The sequence below is a fragment of the Brettanomyces nanus genome, chromosome 2 (assembly GCF_011074865.1).
Source record: "Brettanomyces nanus chromosome 2, complete sequence".
Lineage (NCBI taxonomy): Eukaryota > Fungi > Ascomycota > Pichiomycetes > Pichiales > Pichiaceae > Brettanomyces > Brettanomyces nanus.
In genome coordinates this window covers 1,006,179-1,032,919 of record NC_052375.1, presented here as the reverse complement: position 1 = coordinate 1,032,919, position 26,741 = coordinate 1,006,179, and the positions used below count along the sequence as shown (strand labels likewise).

Below are 26,741 nucleotides of genomic sequence, written 5' to 3'. Positions count from 1 at the left end.
CTTCCTTCACACATCCTTCGGAATGTTTTATGTTATGTTATCTTTTCTTTTTATTCATATATTTTCTTAGGCCGGCGTCTATTATTTAGATCGCATCCCTCAAACTTCCTCGCGCATAATTTACATACCGCGATCGTCCAGTCGATGCCTCAATCAATCTTTTCATAGTTAGATCGAGTCTATCAACTAGCTCGATCTTTTTGTTTCTAGCTTTATCATATTCTTCCTTAACATCTTGCAACTTCTTCTGTCTCTGTATAACTCCGGAGTTGTCTTCCTTCAAATCTCCAATTTTCTTCTGTAATTCTTCCAGATTCTCTAGCTTTTTCTGCATTGCCGCACGCGACTCGTCTATCGACTTCTCGGCCCTATCTATTTCCTGTTTCATGTACTTCATTTCGTTACCATTAGATTCTAGATGCTCCTCGGCCTTCCCAATCTCTTCCCGAAGATCAGCGCCCTTGGTATCCAATTCCATCCACTTTCGAGACTTCCCATTCTGTGCTTCCACTAATTTCGTAATCTTTTCTTTCAACTCATTGATCTGCCTCTTAAAATCCTCGATCAACTTGTCCAATGATTCGATCCGCATCGTTTTACCACTCACATTTTCTCCCATCTCGTGCATATCTTTAGACATCTTGGAATACTGCTCACGCATCACTTTGAAGTCTCTCTGCCTAGCCTCAAAGGCGTGATCAAATGTCTTTACCTCCGAATTGAGGTTCTCCAAATCCGTCATCTTCATCGTCAAACTGTATATCAAAGTATGCGTAAGAACCTCGTTCTGGTGGATCTCTCTCGAGATTCCCGTAAGCTTGTAGTAATCGCTGTTCAACGGATTCGTCAAATACTTCTTCTGCCATCTTTTTTCTTGGTAAAAATCAAGCTTTCTTTGGTCTTTACCGCAAAATCGAGGTTGAATTATATGGCTCACCATTTGTGTCTTTCGTCCTCCAAAACTGAAGTTCAAATTTAACTCTTTGGGCTCTCCATTGGATTCTGCTTCCTCTTTAAGAAAATCCTTATTGTCAAAATTGAATTTAACCTCAGTCAACAACGAGTGTTCGACATCTTTACCGTGGAATGTTGGGATGGAGGGCATATCTGGCAAGGGCCATTTGATACTTAATGGATTTTCAAACCATTCCATAAGATATTGTAGATTATTAGTGTAGACGGGCTTCAATATTGGTGGCAACTGTCCCACACGGTCTCTCATAACCACGACAGCAGCAACAACAGGTTTCAAGTAGTCATTGTAATTCCTATTGTGCACCAAATGGCGGAAATACAATGCAATATGATCCACTGAATATATAGGAACCAATTGAAGCACTTTGGTGACTCCTTTGGGAATCATGTAAGACTGAAGTTTCGAGGCATCTGCCGTAATATCGAATAGAATAAGGTAGTCCAATTGCAAACTTTCACCTTCATCTTCATTTGGAAGCTCCTTCTCGTTCAAGTTCTCCATACTGGATGGGAAAAGATGAACAGTGAGACGCAGCCTCATATGCTCCTTCTGTTTGGCACCAGAGTCCCTCACCTTCACACCAGAATATCTCCTTAGATAGCACTTGGATCCAGTGCAAAGAGAGTCTACCAAGTCGAGAGTCTTACCCTCCTTTGCCACAATTCCAACGTTGATATATTTACTAGAGTCTTTAGACTTATCATTCTTGTCCTTTGGATTATACGACGAGTCCATAATGTTGAGAATATCGCGGAGAATCTCAAACTTGCCGCTGGTTTCCGCCAATCGCTTTGGAAGATCTCTGTTGGTTAAGCTTTTCGGAAAATAGTGGTCGATCAATAGATATGGATGCGAAGCAACAAGTTGTGCATTGGTAAGCATAGTCTGTAAAGAGTCTAGAACAATCCGTTCCTGTGTCTGGGTCAGAACTTTCTTTGAATCATCAACACGTTCGAAGAACTTGAGGATGTCACTGTAATGAAGAGACACAATTTGGTCCATTAACTCTTTTTGGAAGTCACTCATAGGGGTAGCGATCTTGTAGTGATTAGATTTCTGATATTGGGGATCTATGAAGAAATGATCTTCATCCACCACCTGAGGTTGAGGTTTAGCATCTAGAATCTTATGAAGATCCATCGTGAATAAGGTAGAAGAATAAAGTGGTGTTCAACTGGTTCAATATTGTATATGGATATATTTTTTTTTTTTTTGCTTTCTTCATTCTACATGTCCTTTTGTCGCGGAATAAGCATAATTAGTTAGTTAACTTTAAGTATATCTCGTCCTTTCCATGATCATGACTGATAGCAAACCTCTTACAGAGGGTAAGTAGAAGACGATATCCAAAATAATTTGGGGGGTAATTTACTAACATTTCAGATGAAATTAAACTATACGATAGACAGATTCGTCTCTGGGGAGTAAAAGCTCAAGGAGATGTTCGAAACTCGCACATCTTAGTAATTAATCTAACCAGTGTCGGTGTGGAAGTATGCAAAAATTTGGTTCTCGGTGGAATTGGATCTTTGACTATTGTTGACGGCTCGAAAGTGATTGACCAGGATCTCAACGTTAATTTTTTCCTTGATGAGACTCAAGTAGGTCAGTTTAAGCTTGAAGCATGCAAATCACGGATCCGCGATTTGAACCCGAGAGTTGAATTAGACACTGAGACACGTGATTGGACTAGTATCGTCAACTTGGAAGAATTCATCACTAGGTTCAGTTTGGTGGTTGCGACGGGTGTATGCGAATCAGAGATAGTTCGTCTTAATGGACTCACCAGGAGACTTGGAATCCCCTTCTATTGCTCTGGCACCCATGGTCTCTATGGATACATATTTGCGGACTTGATAGCACATCAATCCAATGTCAAATATGACAGTCAATCAAGTAAAAAAGTGGGACCTATAGATCCTGTCAGCAGTATAACGAGCGTCAAAGAGATTAAAGAGAATGATACTCAGACTCAGTGCTGCACAATCAGGAATGAGTTTAGGCCATTCGATCAGTTGAGCGGGAAGTTCCTTAAGCAGAAATATCCCTCGACTAAGAAGCAAATAAAGAAGATCTGTACTCTTCTACCGGCTATACTCGCCCTACTCAAGCTTCCTTCTTACCTTAATAAACTTACAGAGGATGTGGATGTTTCAGCCAATGAACTTCAAAAGCAGACACTCAAAGTTCTCTCGCAATTGAAACTTCCACAGGAAATAGCTTTGAAGAACCCGGAAACCATCACCAATCTCGCTCGACAGGCTTACTGCGAATACCAACCCGTGAGCAGTATATTGGGAGGTGCGTTGAGCCAGGACATAATTAACTATATCGTTAAAAATGAACTTCCAATCAATAATATAACGGTATTGGATGGCTACAGCGATGAAATGCCTGTTTATACTCTATAGAAAAGAAAGTAAGTATTATTGATACAGTTTCAAGGATCTATCCCATCCTCCAGTAATAATCCTCTTACTATCATGACTTACATCACAGGTCATCAACTTATCGATGTTCTTAAACTTCTTAATGGTGACAAAATTATCACAGGATATTACGTCCAAGTAACCGTCATAGCCACACGAGACAAAATACTTATCGTTGGAAGCCACTTTAACATCTGTGATCATCTTTGAGTGTGCCAAGACGGTTTCTGCAGCAGAAGAATTGCTCTTCCTAAGATCCCAAACCTTCAAGTTGTTATCAGCACCACCAGTGATCAACTGGAAACCACTAGGTCGCCAATCCATAGCATGAACAGCTTTAATGTGACCGTTATTACTTAACACGGCAATAGAACGACCCGTTCTCAAATCCCAGACTCTTACCATAGCATCAAGACCCGCACTGGCTAATAAAGAGCCATCTGGATGAATTTTTAAAACGGTCAACTCCTTTGAATGACCCTCTTGATAATAGATCTCCTGCATCTTTTCAAGGTCCCATAATCTCCATGTCAGATCATAAGAACTGCTGCAAAGATACTTGCAAATGGGATGAAACTGTACATCAGTAATTCTACCCTGATGACCATCAAGTTCTCCATCTGATCGGTTTTCTAAGTCAACCAACTTGATTTTACCGGCTGCACCTCCGGTAGCCAATCGTTTGGCTGTACTATCAGGCATCCAGTCTAATGCAGACACCTTTTCCGAGAGTAAATCCTTGAAAGTATGCTTTAAATCAAGAGTCTTAGAATCATATATATAACAGCTGCCATTCCAAGAAGCAGCAGCAATCAAGGAGTCATCAGGAGAAAACTGGACAGCCGAAGTGAATCGGTTAGATACAATCTGTGACCCTTCAAGCTGTAAACAGCTCTTGAGTCCTTTATAATAGGCTCTTCGAGACTTCAAGTTTTCTAGCGGATCCGTAGTCGTGTATAGTTGATGCTGCCCCAAAACTCTTCTCTGGGCTCTCCGAAGAGAGTCATCAGCTATAGAAGACCTTATTTGGAAAACATCGTCTGTACCTGGAGTATAAAACTCCTCATTATCCAGATCCGACATAAGGTCATCAGAAGATGACTCTTGCAACTTTATCATCGCATTTCTGGCCTTCTCATCACTACTCACTAACTCAATAAGCCTTTCACGTCTCTCACCAGGGCCTTCGCCGAATCTGGTTATCGGTTGTTCGAGTTGATGGAGAATCGACTTGACTTCTTCATCGATCGTCGGTACTAATTTGTTGACGTCCGTGAGTTTTTCCATTGTCGAATAAAAAGAAACAGGACAAACAATCACCGGAGATGAGACAGTAAAAAAATGCAAACAGAAGCCTCGCTTTGAATTAAGTGCAAGGCTTAAGTTTATTGGATTTGGCTGACTTATTTGACTGACTTATTTGACTAACTTATTTGACTCACCCATTTTACTGACCTATTTACTGACATATTTACTGTCATATTTGACTCACATATTTGGCTCACATATTTGATTCACATACTTGGCTCACATATTGGTTCACCTGTTTGGCTCACTTGTTGGCTCACTTGTTTTACTAACATTCGACACTATAGCTGACTACTTTAATTTTATTTCACTTGTAGAACCCGTTCTCGGACTTTCTAAGCAAACCGCCTTGTGCCCTTAATCCCCTTCATCACTCTGCCGGAGATTCGGACTGTCGGAATAGTTTGCGGGGCGAAGGAAATTTCAGAAATCCAAGAACCCCGACTACCTTCGCCCAATTAGGAAAGCGTGCGAAATGTGGGGGAGAGGAAAGATGAATCATGGCAATGTTGGTGAAAAATCATAGAGTACTTTACTTAGAACGAGAATCCAAGCTCCAGTCCGTTTCGCCGGGATTCACAGCTAGAACTCTACGGAGAACTCTTCGTATATAAATATGAGTGCAAGTCTTGCTAATATGAATTTCTGTGCTACATCTTGATTCCACTCGTTTGTTAATATTCTCTCACTATACTATCAAGATGGCTTACACTAAACTTGACCTAGAAAAGGAACAGGAAGACTTCGACAAGGAAGTCAACGCTATTAAGGAATGGTGGTCTCAACCAAGATGGAAAGGTATCAGAAGAGCTTACTCTGCTGAGGATATTGCCTCTAGAAGATCTACCATAAAGAACCCTAACGCTTCTGACGTCATGGCCAAGAAGGCTTTCAAGTTGTTCACGGAACATGCTAAGAACGGCACTTCTTCCATAACTTTTGGTGCCTTGGATCCTATTCATGTTGCACAAATGGCTAAATATTTGGATACAATCTACGTTAGTGGTTGGCAATGCTCTTCTACTGCCTCGACCTCGAACGAGCCTTCTCCTGATTTGGCAGACTACCCTATGAACACTGTACCAAATAAGGTTCAACATTTGTTTTACGGTCAACTATTCCATGACAGAAAGCAGCACCATGAACGGTTTACTGTGTCCAAGGAAGAACGTGCTAAGATGCCATATATCGACTTTATGAGACCTATTATTGCCGATGCTGATACCGGTCACGGTGGTACCACGGCCATCTTCAAGTTGACCAAGATGTTCATTGAAGATGGTGCTGCTGGTATACATATCGAGGATCAGGCTCCAGGTACTAAAAAATGTGGTCATATGGCCGGTAAAGTGCTTGTTCCTATTCAGGAACATATTAACCGTTTGATCTGTATCAGAGCTTCTGCCGATGTTTTTGGTAGCGATTTGATTGTAGTTGCCAGAACTGATTCTGAAGCTGCTACTCTTATCACTTCTACCATAGATGTCAGAGACCATTATTTCATTCAAGGTTGCACAAATCCTGACGTTGGATCTTTGGTCGAAGTGATGAACGTTGCTGAAAATAAGGGTATTCAGGGTCCCGAATTGGAGAAAGTCGAAGCCGATTGGGTTTCGAAAGCAGGTGTCATGCGTTTCAACGAGGCTGTGGAACAGGCCATTAAGAAGTCCGATCTTAAGAATAAAGATGCTGCTATTAAGAAATTCAGCGAGAAAGTCACTCCATTAAGCTGCACCTCCGACGCTGATGCACGTAAACTCGCCAAGGAGATTATTGGAAAGGATATCTACTTTGACTGGGAGAAACCAAGAGTCAGAGAAGGCTACTATAGATATCAGGGTGGTACAACATGTGCCATAAATCGTGCCAGAGCCTTTGCTCCATATGCCGATATGATTTGGATGGAAACTAAATTGCCTATATACGATCAGGCCAAGGAATTTGCCGAAGGTGTTGAGGCAGTTTATCCAGACAAATGGCTGGCCTATAATTTGTCTCCTTCCTTCAACTGGAACACAGCAATGTCTCCAGAAGAGCAAGAAACTTACATTAGTAGGCTAACAAAGCTTGGATTCATCTGGCAATTCATCACTTTGGCTGGTTTGCATACCACCGCTTTGGCAGTCGACAACTTTGCCAGGGACTTCAAGAAGATCGGTATGAGAGCATATGGACAAAATATCCAGGCTAATGAGATAAAAGACGGTGTTGAAGTTGTTAAGCATCAAAAATGGTCTGGAGCAGAATATGTCGATAGCATAGTTAAGATGGTTACAGGTGGTGTCTCCAGTACTTCTGCTATGGGTTCAGGTGTCACAGAATCTCAGTTCAAATGAGTTTCACTATAACTAAATAAGTTTAAAAGAATACAAGCTTCAACAATTGGTACTTATTCTCTTCACTTTTGAAAGTAATTCGCTTTGTTTCCATATCATAGCGGAGTAGCAATTGAGGCAGCGTGGTTCCTACACTTTTTTTGCAAACAATCTCATAAGAGAAATGAATATTTTCAATGTAGACGCGTCTTTGGGTGCCTTATTACTGGCTTATTCTTATAGTCGAATAAATTAACAAAAACTAAATAATATTACTGAATGGATAACACTTCCGCCTATTCATGTGAACTTTCCTTGTTAGCTCAGTCGGTAGAGCGTTCGGCTTTTAAGGATCTATAAAGTTCAGAAGTCGACCGAACGGTCGAGGGTTCGAGCCCCTCACAGGGAGACATTTTTTTTAGAATTCAATTTTTATCACTCTTTAGTGCTTAGGTATAGTTTGATGTACAGATCTCTATTCTCTCCACAAGATGAAACGATATTCTCGCCCATTGTTGTATCGATCCAGATCAATATTACAAGCGAGGTTTGTTAGGATGAGACCCTTTTCTCCAGGGCTTCTCAGAAAGGCACAGAAAAAAGGTACGGAGACTAGTGACAATGATCAGGAGAAAGCTGAACAAACGAAACAAAGAGCCCAGATTTTGGCACAGAAACTATCAGGAGTTGATAAAATGAGTGTCGAAGAGGCAGGAAAGTGGCTTGGAGCCAAGAAGAGAACTGAATCGAGATCAAGATCCCGATTTAATAAGGTCACAGAGGAGAACGACAATGACAGAATAAAGAGCAAGTCACCAGCTCAAATCGATCGAGAATTGAAGAGTAGGTTTAAAAAAGATGGCATTGAATATGATCCTTTGTTTGCACAGCAAATGATCAAGAGATCCAAACAAGAAGAAGACTTAATAAACGATGCTATAAAGGGTGGAGATAAGATTCAGAAGGTGACACAGGATGAGGTGCTATCATTTGTTGATTGGCTGATTGAGGATTGCAAGAAAAGATTACCAGAACAGGGAAAAAGCAACCAAGAAGAAGTGAATGAAGATCTGGAGAAGGTTATGGGAGTTGAGGACGACGATGAAAGTTTAGTAGATGCTTTTTCTTCCGTCTATAAGCTTGCAGATAAGCTTGGGCCTTCTGGGTTGGACAAATTATTCGATTTTTTGAAGCTATTGAATCAGGGAGGAAACGGAGAGATGAAGAAAATGGTTCCATTGGATAGATTAGTAAAACTATTCGAGATCTCTGGTCAATTGTTGGATGATCGAGTTCGAGATCAATGTGTCTACCTTTCTGGTAACTTGATCTATTCTTCTACTCCGGCAAGGGCTGATCCTATCAACGAGAAACTTTATATAGAGTCATTGGTGAATCATGGAGAGTTCAAAAAAGCTTTAGAGCTATATACGAGCCGTCAATCGAAACCAGATGTTGTAGATCAACGGTTTTGGTACGAATTGGGTGCAGAAATATATCTAAGAATGAGTAGTGACGAGACTGTTGAGGCAGAAAAGATAGCATGTGAGATAATGGAGAAGTTTGAGTACATGCATCCACTATTAATTTCGATGTTTGTGGAAAGGTACTTGAAGCTCTCAGACTGGGACAAAGCAATTGGTTGGTGGGAAAAAATGAAGGATGTGATGAACACCTATGGTCTAGTGGATCATATTGATATACCTGGTCCTCAAATAGTGAAAGATTCTCAGATGGTGTACAACTATTACAATCGAGTGGATCCCGTGTCTTGGGACAATGTGACCGATTGTGTCGTTGATTTCTTAAAATTTAGACGTATAACCGAGGCCATGATTATAATAGAGACTGCTACGCGACGTGACAAACAGTATCTACTACATTTTGTGGACTATTTGGAACACAATGTGAGTTATCCTGGACGTGAGTACTTTATCATGACCCTTGAAAATGACGCTGACAACGACAAGCAGGAACAAAAGTTTCATTCTGCTATTTCTGGATACATCAGAAGTGAACTAGATCCTTTGAGAAATACCCATTGCTCTTCACTTGATGAAGCTACTACGTTAGATGAACTTTCATTTTTTCTTACCAAGCAACTCGGCAATTCTTCAATGTCCAGCGAAAACAAGCTCATCATTAGCTCTTTAATATCATCAATTTCCATTGGTTCGAAACTTATGAGTCACGAATGCAAGGATTTGCTTACTATTTTGCTCAAGAGCCATTCTCGCAAGGGATACGCTCTCACTTCGAAAGTTCTTGATGAAATGAATAAGAGCTTTCAACTTTCCCAACTTCATTCCACCGGATTATTTCCTCCTGCGAGTAGTCACACCTATTTGGTGCTAGTGCAGGCATTTGGAAGAAGGCCACAGCCTAAAATACCCGAAATCGAGGCTCTTATTAGTACGATGCAGAAATTAGGCATTCCAATGTTGACTGTGCTGGCGAATCAGATTGTTTTGGCCTATCGCAAGGCTAAGCAATATACGAAGGCTTTACAATTTATAGATAGCTTTCTTCAGGACGAAGGTAGTAACCGGTTAAAGCCAACGTCAGAATTTTTCAGAAACGTGATGGTTACCTACAGAGATAGTATAGCTAGTGGAGGGGTAGATAAAGGTGTCCGCAAACTTCGCTTAGAGAAATTGCGCTGGATGTTTAAAGAGATGCTAGAAACACCCGGTTGGGAAATGAACGAGCCATTATGCAACGAGACTGTAGTTACGTTTCTAACATTTGGAGACGTGGCTTCTACTGTATGTGTGCTTGAAAACTATGGGCTGGTTCTAGATAAGGATATTAGTAACGATCTTATGCTTGCCATCAAGTTGAAGCTCGAGGCTTCGGTGGTGAAGATGGAATCTGAACTAAATGACCACGAGAAAGAGCTGCTGACTTCTTCCATTAAAAAGTATAGAACCGACTGTGGGTTGCTTTCCATCAAAACCAATTTGAAACCAGATAAAGAATATAACTGGAGAGATGCAGCCTGTGTTCTTCTCAGATATATGGAGACTTTTCATTATCACCCCAATCCGTACTCTTTTGCCGATCATTGGCTTGCATCTGCTTCATTTGAACAGAACGAGGAAACCAAACAGAAATTTTCTACACAGTTAAAGGAACTTCAGAAGTTCTATAGTTTACCAGAGGTTGAAATTGATGAAATTCTATAAATAATAATAATACTCCTTTAATTACCAAATCTGGTTAATGTCGGGGATCTGAAATTTTTCACTCCGTCAAAAAAAAAAAAAAAAAAAATTTGAAAAATTAAAAAAATTCGAAGATGAAAAAAGTTTGAAAAAGTCTGAAAAAAATTTTATTTTACAGGATTGAAGAACTGGAACTGTCTCTTTGTTCTTTGCTAAAGCTTACAGAAAGCACATCAGGAAAGGTTGTGAGATGTCGAAGTTTGATTTCAACTCAAAAACGTTTACGCCTGGTCAAACTGGCAAACGTCAACCTCGGGCAACCGGTAATAATTATAATGGACTGAGAAGTAATAAGGCCAAGTCATATGAGGAATATCTTACCTCTCGCGCTCAGCCTACTCGTCAGAGATCTCGTGTAGATCTCAGTAGTATTAGCGGGTCCGAACAATCATCAGGATATAATACCCCAACATCCAGATCGATGTCTGATACTCCTTCAGTGTCTTCTATCAACTCTGCGTTGAGCAAGTTGGAGATTACTCCTATTTCGGATGAATTGGAGGTGTTGAACCGTGTGCAGAAGATATCTGAGGCGCGTGAACAATGTAACAAGATCACGGATGTGATTGTCAATTCCGGTGTTGATTGTATTGCTGAATGGAATCTTCTCAAAACATTGAAGGCTCTCAATAAGTCAAAGAATAGTGCTCTAGTGAGAGAATCGTCAATGATCCTCTTACAGACGTTGGTGCGTAGGTTTGCGGGCCAAATGCCCAAAGAGGCATATTTTGCTCCACTTTTTGAGGCTGCCTTTGATGTTTTTGCCGATAAAGAGAGAACGGTCAAACGTAGTGCTCAGGTTGCCATCGATGCACTTTATGGAATGTTTCCTGCCGAGGCTAAATCTTCTATAGTCATTGGAGAGTTCCTTACTTACATGAAAACTGGTGCAAAATGGCAGAGTAAAGTGGCTGCGTTGAAGCAGTTTGAGAAGTTGGTTGCTGAATGTCCGGCGGATCTTATCGAGATGATCTTTTATAAAGCTATTCCTGTTCTTACTGATATGGCTACTGACTTTAAACCAGAACTTGCCGCTGAAGGTATCAAGACACTCAAGAGTTTCCTTAAAGTGCTCGACAATTTGGATCTTTGCCCTAGATACGATCTCATAGCCGAGACTCTTGCCGATCCCCATAAAGTTCCTGAGTGTATTAAGGCATTGTCGGCCGTGACGTTTGTTGCCGAGGTCACTGAACCTGCCTTATCTATGGTTATTCCAATTTTGGACAAATCCTTGAAGATGGCCACGTCTTCTCAGGAACAGCTCAGACAGACTGTGAAAATCACCGAAAACTTGACCAGATTGATCAATAATAGACGTGAGATTGCCAGATTCATTCCAATTCTTTTGCCTGATATCAAACATGTTGTCGATACTGCTGCTTTGCCTGAGGTGAGATATATGGCTTCTGAGGCTTTGAAAGTGTTGGAAGCTGCCGATGCTGAGGAGAGAGATGGTAAGTTTCATGGACGTCTTGATGCTCATTATACTGCCAAGTATCTTTCTGTCATTGAGAAAAAGATTGCTGATGGCACTATGTTTGATTACTTGGTGACCATTACGATGGCGGATGCCAACGTCTGGGATTGGAAATCGCTGGCTGAGTACTTTGAAATGGCTTTTCCAAGTTATTACGATGATGACGAGGAAGAGGCAAAGCAAGTTGCCGATAATATTGTTGGGCAGTTGAAAGCTCTCATGACACCAAATGCCGTTAAAGAACCTGATGATGGTGAGACTGTCATTGTCAACACGGATTTTTCGTTGGCGTATGGTGCACGTATGTTGCTTAATAAGACAAATATTCGTTTAGCACAGGGCCATCGATATGGTCTATGTGGTAGGAACGGTGTGGGTAAATCGACGTTGCTAAGGGCCATTGCCAACGGTCAATTAGAGGGATTCCCAGATAAGAACGAATTGAGAACGTGTTTTGTGGAGCATAAGCTTCAATATGCGAGTGGAGAGTCGAATTTGGTGGATTTCATCAAGAAGGATCCCGAGTTACAGGATGCTACCAGTGCAGAAGTGGCTAAAACATTAGAGGAAGTTGGATTTGATGATGAGAAGCGTAAACAGAGTATCGGCGCCTTGTCTGGAGGTTGGAAGATGAAACTTGAATTAGCTAGAGGTATGTTGATGAAGGCCGATGTTCTTCTTCTCGATGAGCCTACCAATCATTTGGATCAGCAGAATGTGAGGTGGTTGGAAGAATATTTGCTCAGACATGTGAATATTACCTCATTGATCGTGTCTCATGATACAGATTTCTTGGATACCATTTGTACTGATATCATTCATTATGAGAACAAGAAATTGGTGTTCTACAAGGGTAATTTGTCTGACTTTGTGGCAATAAAGCCTGAGGCCAAGGCATACTACACTTTGACGGATTCCAATGTTAAAATGCATTTCCCTAAACCGGGTATTTTGACTGGTGTGAAATCTAACACTCGTGCCGTGGCTAAGATGTCCAAAGTGACATATACTTACCCCGGTGGAGACAAACCCTCGTTGGCAGATGTTTCGTGTTCCATTTCCATGTCTTCGAGAGTAGCTGTCTTGGGACCCAACGGTGCGGGTAAATCAACTCTTATTAAGCTACTCACAGGAGAGTTGGTGCCTGAAGAAGGTACCGTTGAGAAGCATCCCAACCTACGTATTGGCTATATTGCTCAGAATGCTTTCCATCATGTTTCACAGCATAAGGAGAAGACTCCTAACCAATACCTACAATGGAGATATAGATTCGGCGATGATAATGAAGTTGTGATGAAGGAGTCTCGTAAGATTACGGATAATGCAGAGAAGGAGATGTTTGAAGGTACTATTGATGTGGCGGATGGCCGTGGTGCAAGACAGATCGAGGCTCTTGTTGGCCGTCAAAAATACAAGCGTTCGTTCCAGTACGAGGTGAAATGGTTGAACTGGCTTCCAAAGTGCAATTCTTGGGTTCCAAGAGATGTCTTGATTGAACATGGATTCGAACCTTTGGTGCTGAAGTTCGATGACCATGAAGCTTCTAGAGAAGGTTTGGGTTATAGAGACTTGACTCCTTCTGCTATCAGAGAGCATTTTGCCGAAATTGGTCTTGACTCCGAGATTGTCGACCATACCCCAATTGGTTCGCTATCCGGAGGTCAGTTGGTTAAAGTGGTTATTGCTGGTGCTATGTGGAACAATCCCCACGTTCTTGTTCTTGACGAGCCTACTAACTATTTAGATAGAGACTCGTTGGGTGCATTGGCAGTTGCAATTAGGGAATGGTCGGGTGCTGTGGCGATGATCTCGCACAATGCTGAGTTTGTGGGTGCTCTATGTCCAGAACATTGGATTGTCGAGAACGGAGAACTTATCACCAAAACTGTCGCTGATATCGATCCTTCCAAGTTCGAAGATAATGGGGGAGAACAAGCTTTAGAGTCGTTTGAGGCGGCCAAACAAGCGGCCTTGGCTAAGGACGATTCCTCTCCAGCTGACATCAAGATTAAGAAGAAGAAGAAGAGAAAATTGACCAGAAACGAAAAGAAGTTACAAGTTGAAAGAAGAAGGCTACGGTACATCACCTGGTTGAATTCTCCAAAGGGAACTATAAAGCCAGTGGATAGTGATGAAGAGTAAGTAAGTAGACCATGACCATCGCTTAGGGTTTCCGCTTAAAATTTTAGATTCCGTGTCTACCTAATAAAGAAATAAAGAGAAATTTAATATTTACATTAGACATCCATAGCGATGATAAGCGAGCTGAGCCCGAAGTCTATAAGCAGGTTTGAGCCCAGCCATGCAAGGTAGTACAACAACTTGGGGCAGAACACCGTCCAGATGAATAGATGGAACCGAAGGTTGTAGCAACTGGCTATGAGCAGTAAACCAGCCACCGAATAGAATGCTAAGTTGAAGACCATTCTATCGTATAGACAATTCCATTTATACTGCTGTAGTTTTTCTTTGGGTAATGAATCAAGAACAGTAACGGTATAAGAGACAGACCAGAAGATCGATGGGGCCCAATTGGCAACGAAAGTAAGAATTCCACTAAGAATAAGGTTATAACTGGTAAGGCCGTTGAAAGAGTTGGAAAGGTCCACAGAAGCCAAGGAGTTGGTGGAACCAAATTGGAAGAAGCAGAGATTCTGGAGTAAAATTGTAGCCATGGAAAGGAAATTTGTAAGTCTAAAGGGGCTCAGATTTGCTGGAATAAGGTGATTCAGACAAATATATGCCATATACATGACAGCAAAAAGGGGGACGTTGATGAAGTTGGTCTGACTAATTGACAAGAAAGTGAAGAGGAGAAGGATATTTTTGGTGTAAAACTTGTCTGAATTGACAATACCAACGCTCCTGCATGCTAGAGGAATCGAGAAGATTGCAATAGCGGAAAGCGCCCAAACGTATTGGAATAGCCGATAAAGCTGATAACTGACGGAGTCGAGATCATTGAAATGACCATAAGATTTAAGCCAATCAATAAAATAAAGCCACCATCTTTGCAAACCAGAGTTTCCTGTATCTAAATCAAATGTGCTCGTTAGATACGAAACCATCTTGAGGGAAAAGAGCACAAAAGTCATCACGGAAAGACTGAAGAATTCCAAGAATCGAGGCAGATTTTGCTCTAGACCAAACTGATCCTTCACTTTAACAACGAAAAACATCAAGAAGGTGGCCATTAGAACAGCAGCAAACACGTTAGGACCTTGGTTTACTGGCAAGCAAGAAATGTACTTACTAATTTTGAGGAACTGGACAGAATTATACTTTTGACCACTATTATTCCATCCCTTGATCAATCGAAGAGAAGCCAATAAAAGGAGAGTAAAGAAAAAGCTGAAGGACTTGTTTCTAGCGGAAAGCTCTATGGTGTAAAGCACGAAGATCGAGGTGAAAAACCACCAGATATGGTGTTCTTCTTCTATTAAAGAGGAACCTATGAAAGACAATCCATAAACAATGAAAAAAGCCAAGTTTGCAACGGCTAGAAGCAAATGGTTCCGGTAATGAACTAAAAATAAAGCTAGAACAACGAGGGAAACAGCGAGATAGATAAGCATACCCAAATGAAGGTCAAAATAGTTATAATCCGAAGAAGCCTCAGAGAGTTCCTGTTTGGCAGATTTGATGAAATCTAAAAGAGCCTGTTCCGAGTTGACATTACAAATGTCTTGTAAGGGCTTGATCGACTTTCCATGAGCCTTATCTAGAAGTACCTTCAATTGCAGAGCATTTTTGATAAGAGCGCTTCTCTTCTCATCCTCAGTAGCGTATAAGGGGAGTAAAGAGGAGATGAAAGTTCCCAAATTGTTGATAGGAACAGTAAGGCCACAAAGTTCAGTTAAAGTAGGAACTAAATCGATCTGATCGACCTTTGCTAGATAGCCAAACTCCGGGTCAACAGGTAGTGGAACAGGAAGTGAATTTTTTAGTCCTTCGTGTTTAAATTTACCTGATATTAAAACCATTGCTGGTGAAACCTCACCAATAGAAGAACCACCATGATTACCAGCATCATTCATTCCATGATCACCTAATAACACCATAAGGGTATTATTATCCTTACTAATCAAAGAATCAAAGATTTTCTTGACTACAGTGTCCAGTTCTCGCTGTTTAGCAGGCATATTGGCACTCTGCGAGCCTCCTTTATGACCAATATGATCCATACCAAGATAATGAAGAATCATACCATCCCATTGAAGCAAACCATCACTGGAAAGTTCCTCGGGAAGATGCCTGGTAACATTCTGGTCAACAATGGTATAATCACTGACGTAGAAACTGGAAGTTCCATCGGATTTACTGAAATAATCGGGAAATAACTTCAACCAGGTGTCATCTCCAAACATGTCAATTTTCCAGTTGCTCAAATACATCTGCTTGATCCAAGAATCCTGATCTCCTAAACTGGATGAGGTATCATCCTCGGCAATGTTAAGTACAGCATCAATGAAATTGGGCACGGATCCTGTCGTAATACCCTTTAGTCTCGGTAGAGTCACAGTTGGAGGGTTGGAAAAGGCAGTAAATCCAAGTGCATAACCTTCATTGAGCAAATACTGAGTGAAGTTCATGTTGGATTGATCGGAAAACACAAAGTCCGCTCTCATAGCATCCACAAGCATCACAATCACCTTATTAAATTGACGCTTTGGTTCCTTGTATCCTGGGGGTGGTGCCGTGGTGTATTTGGTCAACTCTTCCGGCGTGAGGAGAACTTTTGTAGGGAAAAAGCCCTTGCAAAAGATGAGGTACGCCACCAATTGCGTCACAACCACAACGAGTATCCCAAGGAGCTTCATGAATGAATATGCTAGTAGTGTTTGACTACTGAATAGCTTTGTGCGTTGTACTTTTGAGCTCAACAATAACTATTTGTTCATCCGTACACCAGAAATGAATCTATTTGACATTTATGTGACTGATATCTATTTGACAGATCAACCCTCTTTTCTTTCATTATACATGATTCCACCTCTTTCTTTTCATCTGCATGCATTTTTCATTATCAGGTCACGTGCAATGACTTGTGCAAGGACTCTTGCAGCGACTCGTGCAACGACCCCCGCAGCGACCCCTGCAGCACTTCTCTTCACTTCACTGAAACATTACTCCAGTAAATCCTACCTAAAGAAAGGACCTGCCCCTCCAAGGCTTTCACAACAGGAGCAAAAGGAATTCGAAGAATCCATCAAGAAAGCAAATGCTCAAATAGCCATTGAAGATTACAATGAACGGAACGGAGGTTCCATGGAGGACGATTCCACTCCTAAAGCGGGTCCCTCGGGAGCCATGACACTGAAAACCATTCCAGAGTTCGAAGGGAACGTTAATCCAAAGACAGGGGAGGTTAACGGGCCTAAACAGGACCCTACAAGGCATGGAGACTGGAGTTTCAATGGTCGTGTTACAGACTTTTAAGTTTAAACGCAAGCGTTCATGCATTTACGTAATTAATGCAGACATTATTCACACTTTAACCTTCGATAGCTCATCACTGAGCATGTCTACCAACTTATCGCGTGATTGGAGCTTCTTTTCCAATGTCCTAATTAAGTTCTTCACCGATTCATCCCTCTCCAATTGTAATCTCTTCTCGATTATTGGCTTACTGTCCGATTCCTTTACCATGCGTACAAAGTTCGCTGTCTTCTTGTACTCCTCCTGTCTTTCCGTTACGAACTGACGAATAGAATTCAAGAATTCAACGTATGCTACCTCTTCTCTTGACAAATCTTGCTCCTTGATTTGTGATTTCTCTGCTACAATATTTTGGCATTGCTCGTACAATCTGTCGATCCTTTGCCGTAGCTTTTGCTGTTTAGCTTCTGCCTTCTCAATCCTATCCATTTGAGTTTCAAATCTAGGAATCATCTTCTTCTCTTTCCGTCTAACTTCATCTAATGTACTGATTTGATTCTTCAATTCACTTTTTTCTTGTATCAACCTCCTACTAATAGTAGCTATATCTCCAAATATCGAGATCACTCCCATTGATACCGTTTGACCCACCCTTTCCAAAACACTCAAATCTTCAACAGACTCCATATCCAACAACCTACTACTTTCCTCTTGAGACAATCTTCTCTTCAATTCAATGATCTTTTGTCTTGTTATGGTTAATTGTGGCTCTACCTCACTCATGAAACTCCCTGAAATCTTCGGATAGTATTCTTTCTCAGTAGTATCAGCAAAGGTTGCAAAGCCTCTTGATAAAGATTTTATGCAACTCTCATCATCAGATTCGTCCACTAGCGGAATAATGCTCATATTAATACCGCTCTGATCGCTTAATGCAAGTGCAAACGTAGAAATCTCATTCCAGGCAAGCCATATTCTGTTATTTAATGAGCACGTTAGAACATTATTCCGCCTCTGCCGTTTTTCTGTGAAGAGACCGGGTATTCCTATATTACCCAAAGACTTCACCTCGGTAGGAAGCATCTCCATTGATGCAAATTTAGAAGCAAATAGCTTGATATCGCCCGATTCGATCGCTTTTCGAAGCGGCTTCATCCACGTAGAGTAGTCCACAAGCACCAATTTTGGTTCCGAAGTCACCAAACCAAGAGAATAACCATTAGGAGGTATAGCAAAGCCACTGCAGATAGTGTGATTACCATCAAATTGAACCGAGTCAACTAGGGTGAACTTATCTTCACATTCAATACGTTCATCAGCGAAAATAGCAGTTCCTGTATGCTCATAGACTAACGCCACTACTGCACGGTCCGCCACAACGCAGATAACACCGTACGGTAATGATATCAAACGAAGAGCGTTCATAGAATATAGATCATCAAAAAATGGAGAAATAGGCAAAGGACCAAGCAACTTTCCGCAAGAGAGAGACTTTGGGAGCAAATCTTTCACATAGATATCACCGGATGTTTTTGAGAGTCTTGCCGCCAGTTTCATTGTTCCCATGAACTTTGTTTGTGATTCAATCGATTTCAAAGAACTGAAAAGAACACTAGTGGTATCAAACAAGCTAGAAAGCCATATTTTTGACACGGAAAGATGCCGAGGAAAGAAGGGAAAGATCCTATAGATGGAGAAATCGGACGTGAGAATGCATAAAGTCAAATCCGAGATAGGTGAGACAGAGGCTTCATTGTTTGAGATGTCATCAGATGCAAAACACACAGAAACCGGGTCCAAGAGCATCTCCTGCGAACTGAACGAGTTGTACACAAAACTGTTGTTGAAATCGTCTACAGAGCCAGAGCCAGAGCCAAAGCCAGACTCGGAAAAGGGTAAAGCTTGAACCGGTTTGTCTAAAGACTCATTGATGTCGTAGCAGACGAGCTTTGTACTCGTCAATAGAACCAACTCAGATTGATATTTGGAAACATTGTTGAAGACAGCCTGCACAACCGACTCTTCTGATTTCAGGTCCAGTTTAAGTTTGTAAACAGTGGTGAAACAGATCGAAGAATTAGGACCATTGAGAGAGATCACATGACAATGCTTTCTGTCATAAAGACACATCAATTGTTCATTTCTGTTGACACAGAGTGACTCTGGATCAAATTCAAGTAGTAGATCAAGTTTCCGAGTCGATTGACTGGCCTTGTTCAATCTCGTTACCTTAATATGACGTTGCTCTACCGTATATATTTCCGTACCATTTCTTAGAGTGAAAGTCAGATAAGGTTTATCAGTAGCCAAGGCTGAAAAGTTTCGCCTCAACTGCCCATAAAGATATTCACCACTAGGAGAACTTGACATGTTGTATAGGTGATTTAAGACTATAGCAATGTTTGAAGTAAACAGACAAGAGACAAGACACAAGAGTTCTGCTAAACTCTGCAGAAACTCTGCAGAAACTCTTGTTGCGGTTAAAGAAAAAAGCAGAAAAAGACATCCACCGCTTACATAATCATTAACTAATCACTTGGCTTCACTTAACTCTATATCCTTTGATATTATCCAAAATCTCTTCAGATCTAACAATTTAACATCCCATTTCTTTGCCATCTTCAGCTTCTTTAAAGTATTATCACCCTTAACATCTGCCACAATCAATAGCTCACACTCTTTGGTGAAGATCTCCTTGAAATCAAAGAATCTCGACAATTTCCCCTTTAGTAATTTCTCGAATTGAGATAAATCGATGCCTTTAAACCCTGTGATGGCCACCACCACCTTCTGATCGTTGATATCCAATTTCATACAGCTCCTAAATTCCCTAATTAGGCCATCGCGATTGAAAAAAAGAGGATTCCCCCAGTAGCTACTTTGGTCAAGACTGCTGCGTTTATGGAAGTAGATACACCGTTCTATAGCGAATTCAGTGATAACTTGACCTTTTGGAAGCTCTGAAGGCTTCTTATCAAGATCAGAATTCACTATTACGTAGTCCACCTGGCTGCTTTTACCATCATCTATATCTGCTCTATACTCTGCCAATACAGCTCTAAGTATCTTTTCCTCCTCTGCATTGAAACCGTAAAGTAGAAATGAAATTCCTTCAAACAGTAATGGCTCTCCAGAATTTTCCTCCTGCCTTTGTGTACTTACCATTGTCTTCTCTACATGAGTCTCATTTTTACTCTCACTATCCACCCTTTGCTCGGCCTTCCAACCTTCATCATCTCCAGTAAATCCACTCTGAGATCGGTGCAATGAATTGATTCGAGTATCCTTCATAATAGAATTCCAAAGTCGATCCTGATGATCTAATTTGGCAACTTTAAGATTCCTTTCCCCTCCGCTCTCGTCGGTTTTATCTTTGCTAACACCTCGGGCATTTCGCTTAGCTAGTCTTACACTTCGGTCTTGCTTCTCTTTCCGCTTCCAATTTTTATATTTAGTCCAGTCACAAGCATCTTTTCTTCGTCCTTTACCGTTAATACATAGTAATTCATAATATTCAAATCCAAGCACTGCCCCTCGATCAACGCTATCAAAACACCAGTCTGGAGAAACTACTGGAATTTTCCATTCTTTAGCTTTACTATACCTCTTTCCTTCGAGGACTGTAGTTATCAGTACATCCGAACTATTCGAAAGTGTTTCTAATATTATTCCCCCGCGAGTCTCCACCAAATCTCGCAGCTTTTCAAGTGAGTCCGTTGAATCGAGTCTACCCACCGAAATTTGAAGTCCTTCAAAAACCTGCAGTCGATCAAACGATTCGAGGAGTCTTTCTTCATTATTATCTGTATCGTCTCCTTTGAGCCAGGCTTCATATTGAGATAAAACACTTTCATATTTAATAACAAGCACATCAGGACGATACTGAACAATGTACCTAAACTTTCTCGATTGTAGCCAATTCGGAGATTGAGATGGATTGGTCACCAGTACTGACACATCCGATGTAAGATCGCTGCTATAGACTGCATTGGGAGCAATTTTGAAAAGCACTTTAATCAAATTGGATCTTTCTGAATCCGGGAGTAATGTGGATGTAATCTTAAGTGGTTCTTTCATGCTATGGACCTTTGTGGAGTACAATTGAATGGACATAATATCAGGTTTTTTAGATCAAATTGTTTCGCGTTGCCCAGTTTGGGGCGTGGGGCGTGGTGCCCTGGGTGCCCTGGTTCCCTGTTCGCGTTGCCCTGTTCGCGTTGCCCTGTTCGCGTTACCCCGTCCGGTGCCCTGTCCACATTGCCCCATCTCGTGCCGCGTCTCGTGCCCCGTCTCGTGCCCCGTGCCCCGTCTACATCTACTGCCTATAAGTATATTTATATCTAGTTATCTATAATCAAAACTCCTCATGATATAATCTATTTATATCGAAATCTTGCTGCACGTGACCCACAAACTTGTTCCAGTAGTAAACTAAACGAATGAGACACCAGTTGTAGACGATCTTGGGAAACACTTTGTATGCGGTGAATATCAACTTAAGGGCGTCCCCAACTTTGTATAGCTCGGTGTAGAAAGCTTCTTTTACAGTATTGCCGCGCCTTGTATGATAGACGATATCGTCGAAGTGACCTTCATCTGCAGCTTCAAAGGAGGTCTCTTCTTTTTCGATTGGTAGGTCACCTTTACCTACAGCTTCAAAAACATCACGATTGGTGAAGTCGACGACGTCAGATGAAGATGAAACAGGTAGGACAGAGGAGATAGAAGCACCTCTCTCTTCTTTTTCGATTGCTAGGTCGTATAAAGTATGGAAGTTCTTGATCGACTCAACACTTCTCGACAGCCTATCAAAGGTATTGACTAGGGCTATTAACTCAACATTGGAGATCTCATATCGAGAAGGCTCCCGAATCTCCTTAGCATTGTGAAGGTCGAACAAAACTTTCAAAGCGGTTCCATAACCGGTGGTTTGAACTTTGCCCCATAACCGACATCTATCGCAATGAACGCAATCCATAATTCTCGAGACGTTTCTAAAGTTCTGCTTGAATTCGTCCTTCACCTCCACAGCATCGGAGCTTTGGAAGAGACTATTCTCATCGAACAAGCACTCTTCCGTGTTGTCTCCTAGCTGATATGAAGGCATAATCATGTCTCTAAGCTCATCTCTAAGCTGATCTTGGTTAGAAAACTCGAAATTGTCCAAAATCCCCAAACTTTCCAACTTGATGAGTGCCTTAAGTACTAAGATATAGTTCAAGTAGATGTTCTCGATTCTGTCAGGGAAATTACCCACTCGGAACATGAACTGTTTCAAGTTTGGACCATACTGTTTCGTCTTTAAGTCCAAATACTGATTCGAAAGATGAGTAGAGATTGATGCATGCATTCCACTGATCATCCTATAAAAGAAGTTCTTCTCCATACATTGATCTTGACCCAAGTTGAAGCAGTTCTCCGAATAGATAGACTTCCAAATCTGGAATGACTGATCTCCTCCATAACCAGTAAATCTCTCTGGATTCTCCACTAGATCTACGTAGACGGTATCCTCATTGATCTCGTCTATTTCGCAATAATCCTTACTTGCCTTGTTACTCTCAGGAACACGTGACACGTTTTCCAACGCACCAAGAGCCTCGGGCTGCCAAATCTCGGGCAAATCCTTCCAGTCATCTATAGTATCCACGGCGCAACTTCTATGCATACAGAAACCTTCAGTCCCTGTCCAAAACGGACACTGCTTGTACAAATCAAGTCTAAAGATCCTAAAGAAGTTCTCCTTCGTTATTAGATCCATCTTCGGTCTGATTATATCATTTAGAGAGTTGATCTCTTCAAAGGTGACTCCCGCAGATTCGTCTATAACGGTCTGGGTGAAATTATCCCAGTCCTTGAATGGTGTGCTGTTAAATTGGTGAATACTAGGAGCGTCATATGAGACAACAGGCTTCTTTTCTCGGGCTTCTGCGGGAGGAAAGCTACCCGAAGGCGAAGGGAACTTCTGGGCCAAGCATGTGGTTATCCACGACAATATATAGTAGGTTAACAAAGAGAAGAGCATGGTTTTGGGGTAAAGAAGAATGGGATTGTACGGAAAAAGGACTGGATTAAAATCTTTATATAGGACGCGAGAGTGACGCCACCGGGCGTTGCTGCCACAGGGCGTTGCGGCCACCGGGCACAAGCGTCTTACCCCTACATGCCACCTGGCTTCTTCCTATCATACATTACTAATTAAATACACTACGTCAACATAACATTCGTCTTCCAATCCCGCAGAACATCTACCCACGAGCTGTTCTTCACATTGTGATTCTTGCGTCGCCAGATCTCCAGCATAATCTGCCTAGCGTTCCAGTAGGTTCCTATACCTGTCTGTGCTATATGCTGTCCCCAGAGATTAAATCCGTTTTGTAGATACAGGGTCATAGCTTCACTTCCAGCGATAAACCCCTGCCAGAATAACGGGATAATGTAGGAAGTTTCCGGATGTTTTTCGAGGATGTCCTGAATCGCATTCAAATGATGTAACACCTTTTCGATGCGGTCCTGCAGATACATCGGATTAACGTCCTCGACAAAACGGTAAAAATATATAATAAGCCCGTAATAGAACGACATCACATGATGATATATTCCTTCATGTCTTGGTGAGATGAAGTTTTTATGATGCTTGGAGCCTTCAGTTTCTGCTCCTGTCTCTGCTCCTGTCTCTGTCTCAGCCTCAGTCTCAGCCTCAGCTTCCGTATCAGAGTCTGTATCAGAGTCTGAACCTGACTTATTCTTTTCCCGCTTAATATCGTCATATTTGGTCAATTTCCACTCCAATTTCCACGTAAGAAGCTTGAATTCGAGCTGAGCAGCCAATTCATTGAAGAAAAGTGGCATATCAAGCTTATTTTCACTACGATACCGCTTAAACTTGGCTAAATGAACCACCTCACTGAACATAAGAATAAGAGAGTTTGGCAATCCATAGATAGCATCTGAAGAAACTACCTTATCATCTAACTTATTCTTAGACGGCTGAAAGCTCGATCGAGTGATATCGATGAATGCAGGAATTCCCTTGTCCATCGTGGATGAATCGTCTCGAGTCCTATGACTTCCCACGGTATCCATATCCTCTTCGTTATTCATAATGTACTCAATTCTCACTTTACCATTATCGGCAATGCGTTCATTGTAAGTTCCTCTTCGAACAGACACAGGAGAAGTTGAAGGTGATTTCTGCTTGAATACATCATCAAACGACGACGCTGATGCTGATAGAGACGACGACTCTCCTCTCTTTTCTTTTCGACCATGAATGGACCTTGCAAATAACCGACGAAGCCTACTTCCCCTAAACATGTCCCTGAAATGGTTGTTGAAGTATTTCTCAAGTTGTTCTGGCGTCGGCTTGGCACCCATGAGGAAGCTCTTGTAGTTCTTCTCGTTTAAGAAAATCTCATTCAGAGAAATGTTGTCGATACAGGTGGAGTCCTGGATCAACTTCAAAGAAGAAAAGATTCTATGAAGTATTATGGCTTTGGAAGAAAGCTTCTTCTTCACCTTCATCTTCTTTTCGATGATCTTCTCACAATGATCCAAATGAATCTTGCAAGCGGACATGGTACCCCAAACAACATCAATGGTGACCATAGAAAGAACGGCTACAAGAACGTCCTTGTACTTCTGTCTAAGAACGTCTTCTTGGAGACACTTATTGAGGAAGTTGGTAGCCTGCTGACGCAACTGGATACCCAAATTCACATAGTATTTCATTTCATCTGAGCCTCGAACAAATTTACTTTGCAAATTGAACGCAGAAACAGCCAAAAGAGCATTAAGTAGGCCGTTTCTTGCGTTGGAAGTTCGGCCCAACGCAGAGAGCTCTCCTACAGCCATGAGAGCCCGTGGAAAATATATAAACTTCCAGGGGTTTTTGGGAAGTGGGATCACCGTCATCATGTCAGCCACATCTTCGATATAGTAGTTAAGCAAGTATCTGGTCATTGGATGGACATTTAATGATGTTGTAGGAATTCCAAACTGGTCTATAGCAAGAGATTTAGGTAATGGAGTAGTGCTCAGGATCTCCATGATGGTCTTGGGCATCTTCGCACCGTTTCCTGCGTGGATGCCTATGAGATTGTTGGAAATCGGCTTGTCTGAGCGGGAAAACTTGTTATTTGTATTAGTGGCATCCGCTGGAGTTGTGCTTTCATTGGCTCCTATCAGCGTAGAGGTGCCATTACTGTGTGTAGTTGATTCGCTTATTGCATCCTCATCCGGTCTGTTTGTATCACGGCCTTGGAAAAGAAGATGAAGCATATTATCTGAGACAGTGTCGTATGCATCTGTAATGCCAGTGGGGCCAGTGGCTCCGCTGGGGTTTGTATTATCAGCATTAGTAAAGCCACCTGCACCACCTGCACCGCCTACACCACCTGCACCACCCATGTTAGCAGCCATGGCAGACATAGCGCCGGATCTCGGAGTAACAAAGCTTCCCTGGCCTGGAGCAAGCAGAGATGATGACGTATTAACATTAGAATTGGCCGTTGTGGAATTTACACCGCCATAGACTCCGTCTAGATCATCAGGCTTGAACATATCAAGGAAATGTGTATCTCCATTGATGGCCGAAGCCGTGAGAAGAGCAGCATCCAAAAGCTCCGTACTGAGCCACTCGTTACCAGGATTTCCAGCCCTTTCCAAGCTTCCTTGAGTCTGGTAGCTTCCGGAAACCACGGCAGGAAAGTAGGAAGCACCTAGACGCGGCTGAGGATGCTGGGCCTGTTGAATCTGCCGATTCTGCCGTATAGAATCACTTTCGGACATCATCAGAGAAGAGCCGTTGGCTGTAGAAGATGCACTCGCCACAGATGAAGGTGTGGCTGGTGTCCTAAGAGAAGCACGTGATGCAGAACGAGAACGGGGAACTGTCTCTACAGTGACAGCTCGAGACATTTTCTTTCCCCTATATGGCTCACCACGAAACACCCCAAAATGACCCGTGATCACAGTGAAATTGGCCATGTCCGGCATGTGCCTGTTGTGAAGAGAGGCCAAATCACGATCCATCTCATCATATAGATGGTAGGCATCTTTATCCGAATACTTGACAAATGCAATGGCCCGGCGTTGGCAATATTTCGTTTCCTGGTTGAAGATCCCAGGTAACTGACTGCCGTATTTGTCAAATTTGATTGGCTGAGACCATCTGAGCTTAACATCATATCCCTCACACACGTAACCACTCTTTCGACACTTCATACAGGTGGGTCTTCCCAAGTCGCATGCTATTTTCCTTCTTCGACATGTATAACAACCGTTAAATGTCTTTGTTCGCTTTGGCTTCTTGCGGAGAGGCTGAGAAACCTCTTGGAGTTCTTCTGGGGTCTCCTCCGGGGGCCTCTCGTCAAGTTTCGCCGGCTCCCCATCAAGTTTCGCTGGCTCCCCATCAAGTTTCGCTGGCCCCCCATCAAGTTTCGCTGGCCCCCCACCAAGTTTCGCCTGCCCCTCATCCCTAGCTTTATCTTCCCTCGTATCCTTATCGTTATCGGACATCGGATATCTACCCTTTAATCGGAAACACAAAAAAAAAGATCTTCTCTCTATAAGTTACGATAAAGGACCAGGTTCGTGTGAGGGAAAAAATTTCCCTAAGTGTGAGTCGAT

The 26,741-nt window shown here is 41.9% G+C and overlaps 11 protein-coding genes and 1 non-coding gene across 12 annotated transcripts; 5 read left to right on the top strand and 7 right to left on the bottom strand.

Annotated features, from left to right (window-relative positions):
• Positions 1–85: 85 nt before the first annotated feature.
• FOA43_002481 (uncharacterized protein) lies at positions 86–2,116 on the bottom strand (the record flags this gene model as incomplete). Its single annotated transcript, XM_038922774.1, has 1 exon — positions 86–2,116. The coding sequence occupies one exon, from the start codon at positions 2,114–2,116 to the stop codon at positions 86–88; it is 2,031 nt and encodes a 676-aa protein (XP_038778702.1).
• Positions 2,117–2,276: 160 nt separating this feature from the next.
• FOA43_002480 (uncharacterized protein) lies at positions 2,277–3,387 on the top strand (the record flags this gene model as incomplete). The annotated part of the gene is made up of 2 exons (XM_038922773.1): positions 2,277–2,304; positions 2,360–3,387. 2 exons carry the CDS (start codon positions 2,277–2,279, stop codon positions 3,385–3,387), a joined length of 1,056 nt encoding a protein of 351 aa, XP_038778701.1.
• A 15-nt stretch (positions 3,388–3,402) lies between these two features.
• On the bottom strand, positions 3,403–4,692 carry FOA43_002479 (uncharacterized protein; the record flags this gene model as incomplete). The annotated part of the gene is made up of 1 exon (XM_038922772.1): positions 3,403–4,692. The coding sequence occupies one exon, from the start codon at positions 4,690–4,692 to the stop codon at positions 3,403–3,405; it is 1,290 nt and encodes a 429-aa protein (XP_038778700.1).
• Positions 4,693–5,414: 722 nt separating this feature from the next.
• On the top strand, positions 5,415–7,049 carry ICL1 (isocitrate lyase 1; the record flags this gene model as incomplete). The annotated part of the gene is made up of 1 exon (XM_038922771.1): positions 5,415–7,049. The coding sequence occupies one exon, from the start codon at positions 5,415–5,417 to the stop codon at positions 7,047–7,049; it is 1,635 nt and encodes a 544-aa protein (XP_038778699.1).
• A 291-nt stretch (positions 7,050–7,340) lies between these two features.
• Positions 7,341–7,437, top strand: FOA43_002477. Its single transcript has one exon. It is a non-coding gene; the product is annotated as a tRNA-Lys (tRNA).
• An 82-nt stretch (positions 7,438–7,519) lies between these two features.
• Positions 7,520–10,213, top strand: FOA43_002476 (uncharacterized protein; the record flags this gene model as incomplete). Its single annotated transcript, XM_038922770.1, has 1 exon — positions 7,520–10,213. One exon carries the CDS (start codon positions 7,520–7,522, stop codon positions 10,211–10,213), a length of 2,694 nt encoding a protein of 897 aa, XP_038778698.1.
• A 113-nt stretch (positions 10,214–10,326) lies between these two features.
• Positions 10,327–13,874, top strand: NEW1 ([NU+] prion formation protein 1; the record flags this gene model as incomplete). The annotated part of the gene is made up of 2 exons (XM_038922769.1): positions 10,327–10,335; positions 10,422–13,874. 2 exons carry the CDS (start codon positions 10,327–10,329, stop codon positions 13,872–13,874), a joined length of 3,462 nt encoding a protein of 1,153 aa, XP_038778697.1.
• A 95-nt stretch (positions 13,875–13,969) lies between these two features.
• On the bottom strand, positions 13,970–16,552 carry FOA43_002474 (uncharacterized protein; the record flags this gene model as incomplete). The annotated part of the gene is made up of 2 exons (XM_038922768.1): positions 13,970–14,306; positions 14,571–16,552. 2 exons carry the CDS (start codon positions 16,550–16,552, stop codon positions 13,970–13,972), a joined length of 2,319 nt encoding a protein of 772 aa, XP_038778696.1.
• A 667-nt stretch (positions 16,553–17,219) lies between these two features.
• Positions 17,220–19,481, bottom strand: FOA43_002473 (uncharacterized protein; the record flags this gene model as incomplete). The annotated part of the gene is made up of 1 exon (XM_038922767.1): positions 17,220–19,481. One exon carries the CDS (start codon positions 19,479–19,481, stop codon positions 17,220–17,222), a length of 2,262 nt encoding a protein of 753 aa, XP_038778695.1.
• A 162-nt stretch (positions 19,482–19,643) lies between these two features.
• Positions 19,644–21,224, bottom strand: FOA43_002472 (uncharacterized protein; the record flags this gene model as incomplete). Its single annotated transcript, XM_038922766.1, has 1 exon — positions 19,644–21,224. One exon carries the CDS (start codon positions 21,222–21,224, stop codon positions 19,644–19,646), a length of 1,581 nt encoding a protein of 526 aa, XP_038778694.1.
• A 241-nt stretch (positions 21,225–21,465) lies between these two features.
• On the bottom strand, positions 21,466–23,136 carry FOA43_002471 (uncharacterized protein; the record flags this gene model as incomplete). The annotated part of the gene is made up of 1 exon (XM_038922765.1): positions 21,466–23,136. One exon carries the CDS (start codon positions 23,134–23,136, stop codon positions 21,466–21,468), a length of 1,671 nt encoding a protein of 556 aa, XP_038778693.1.
• A 182-nt stretch (positions 23,137–23,318) lies between these two features.
• Positions 23,319–26,630, bottom strand: FOA43_002470 (uncharacterized protein; the record flags this gene model as incomplete). Its single annotated transcript, XM_038922764.1, has 1 exon — positions 23,319–26,630. The coding sequence occupies one exon, from the start codon at positions 26,628–26,630 to the stop codon at positions 23,319–23,321; it is 3,312 nt and encodes a 1,103-aa protein (XP_038778692.1).
• Positions 26,631–26,741: the final 111 nt, after the last annotated feature.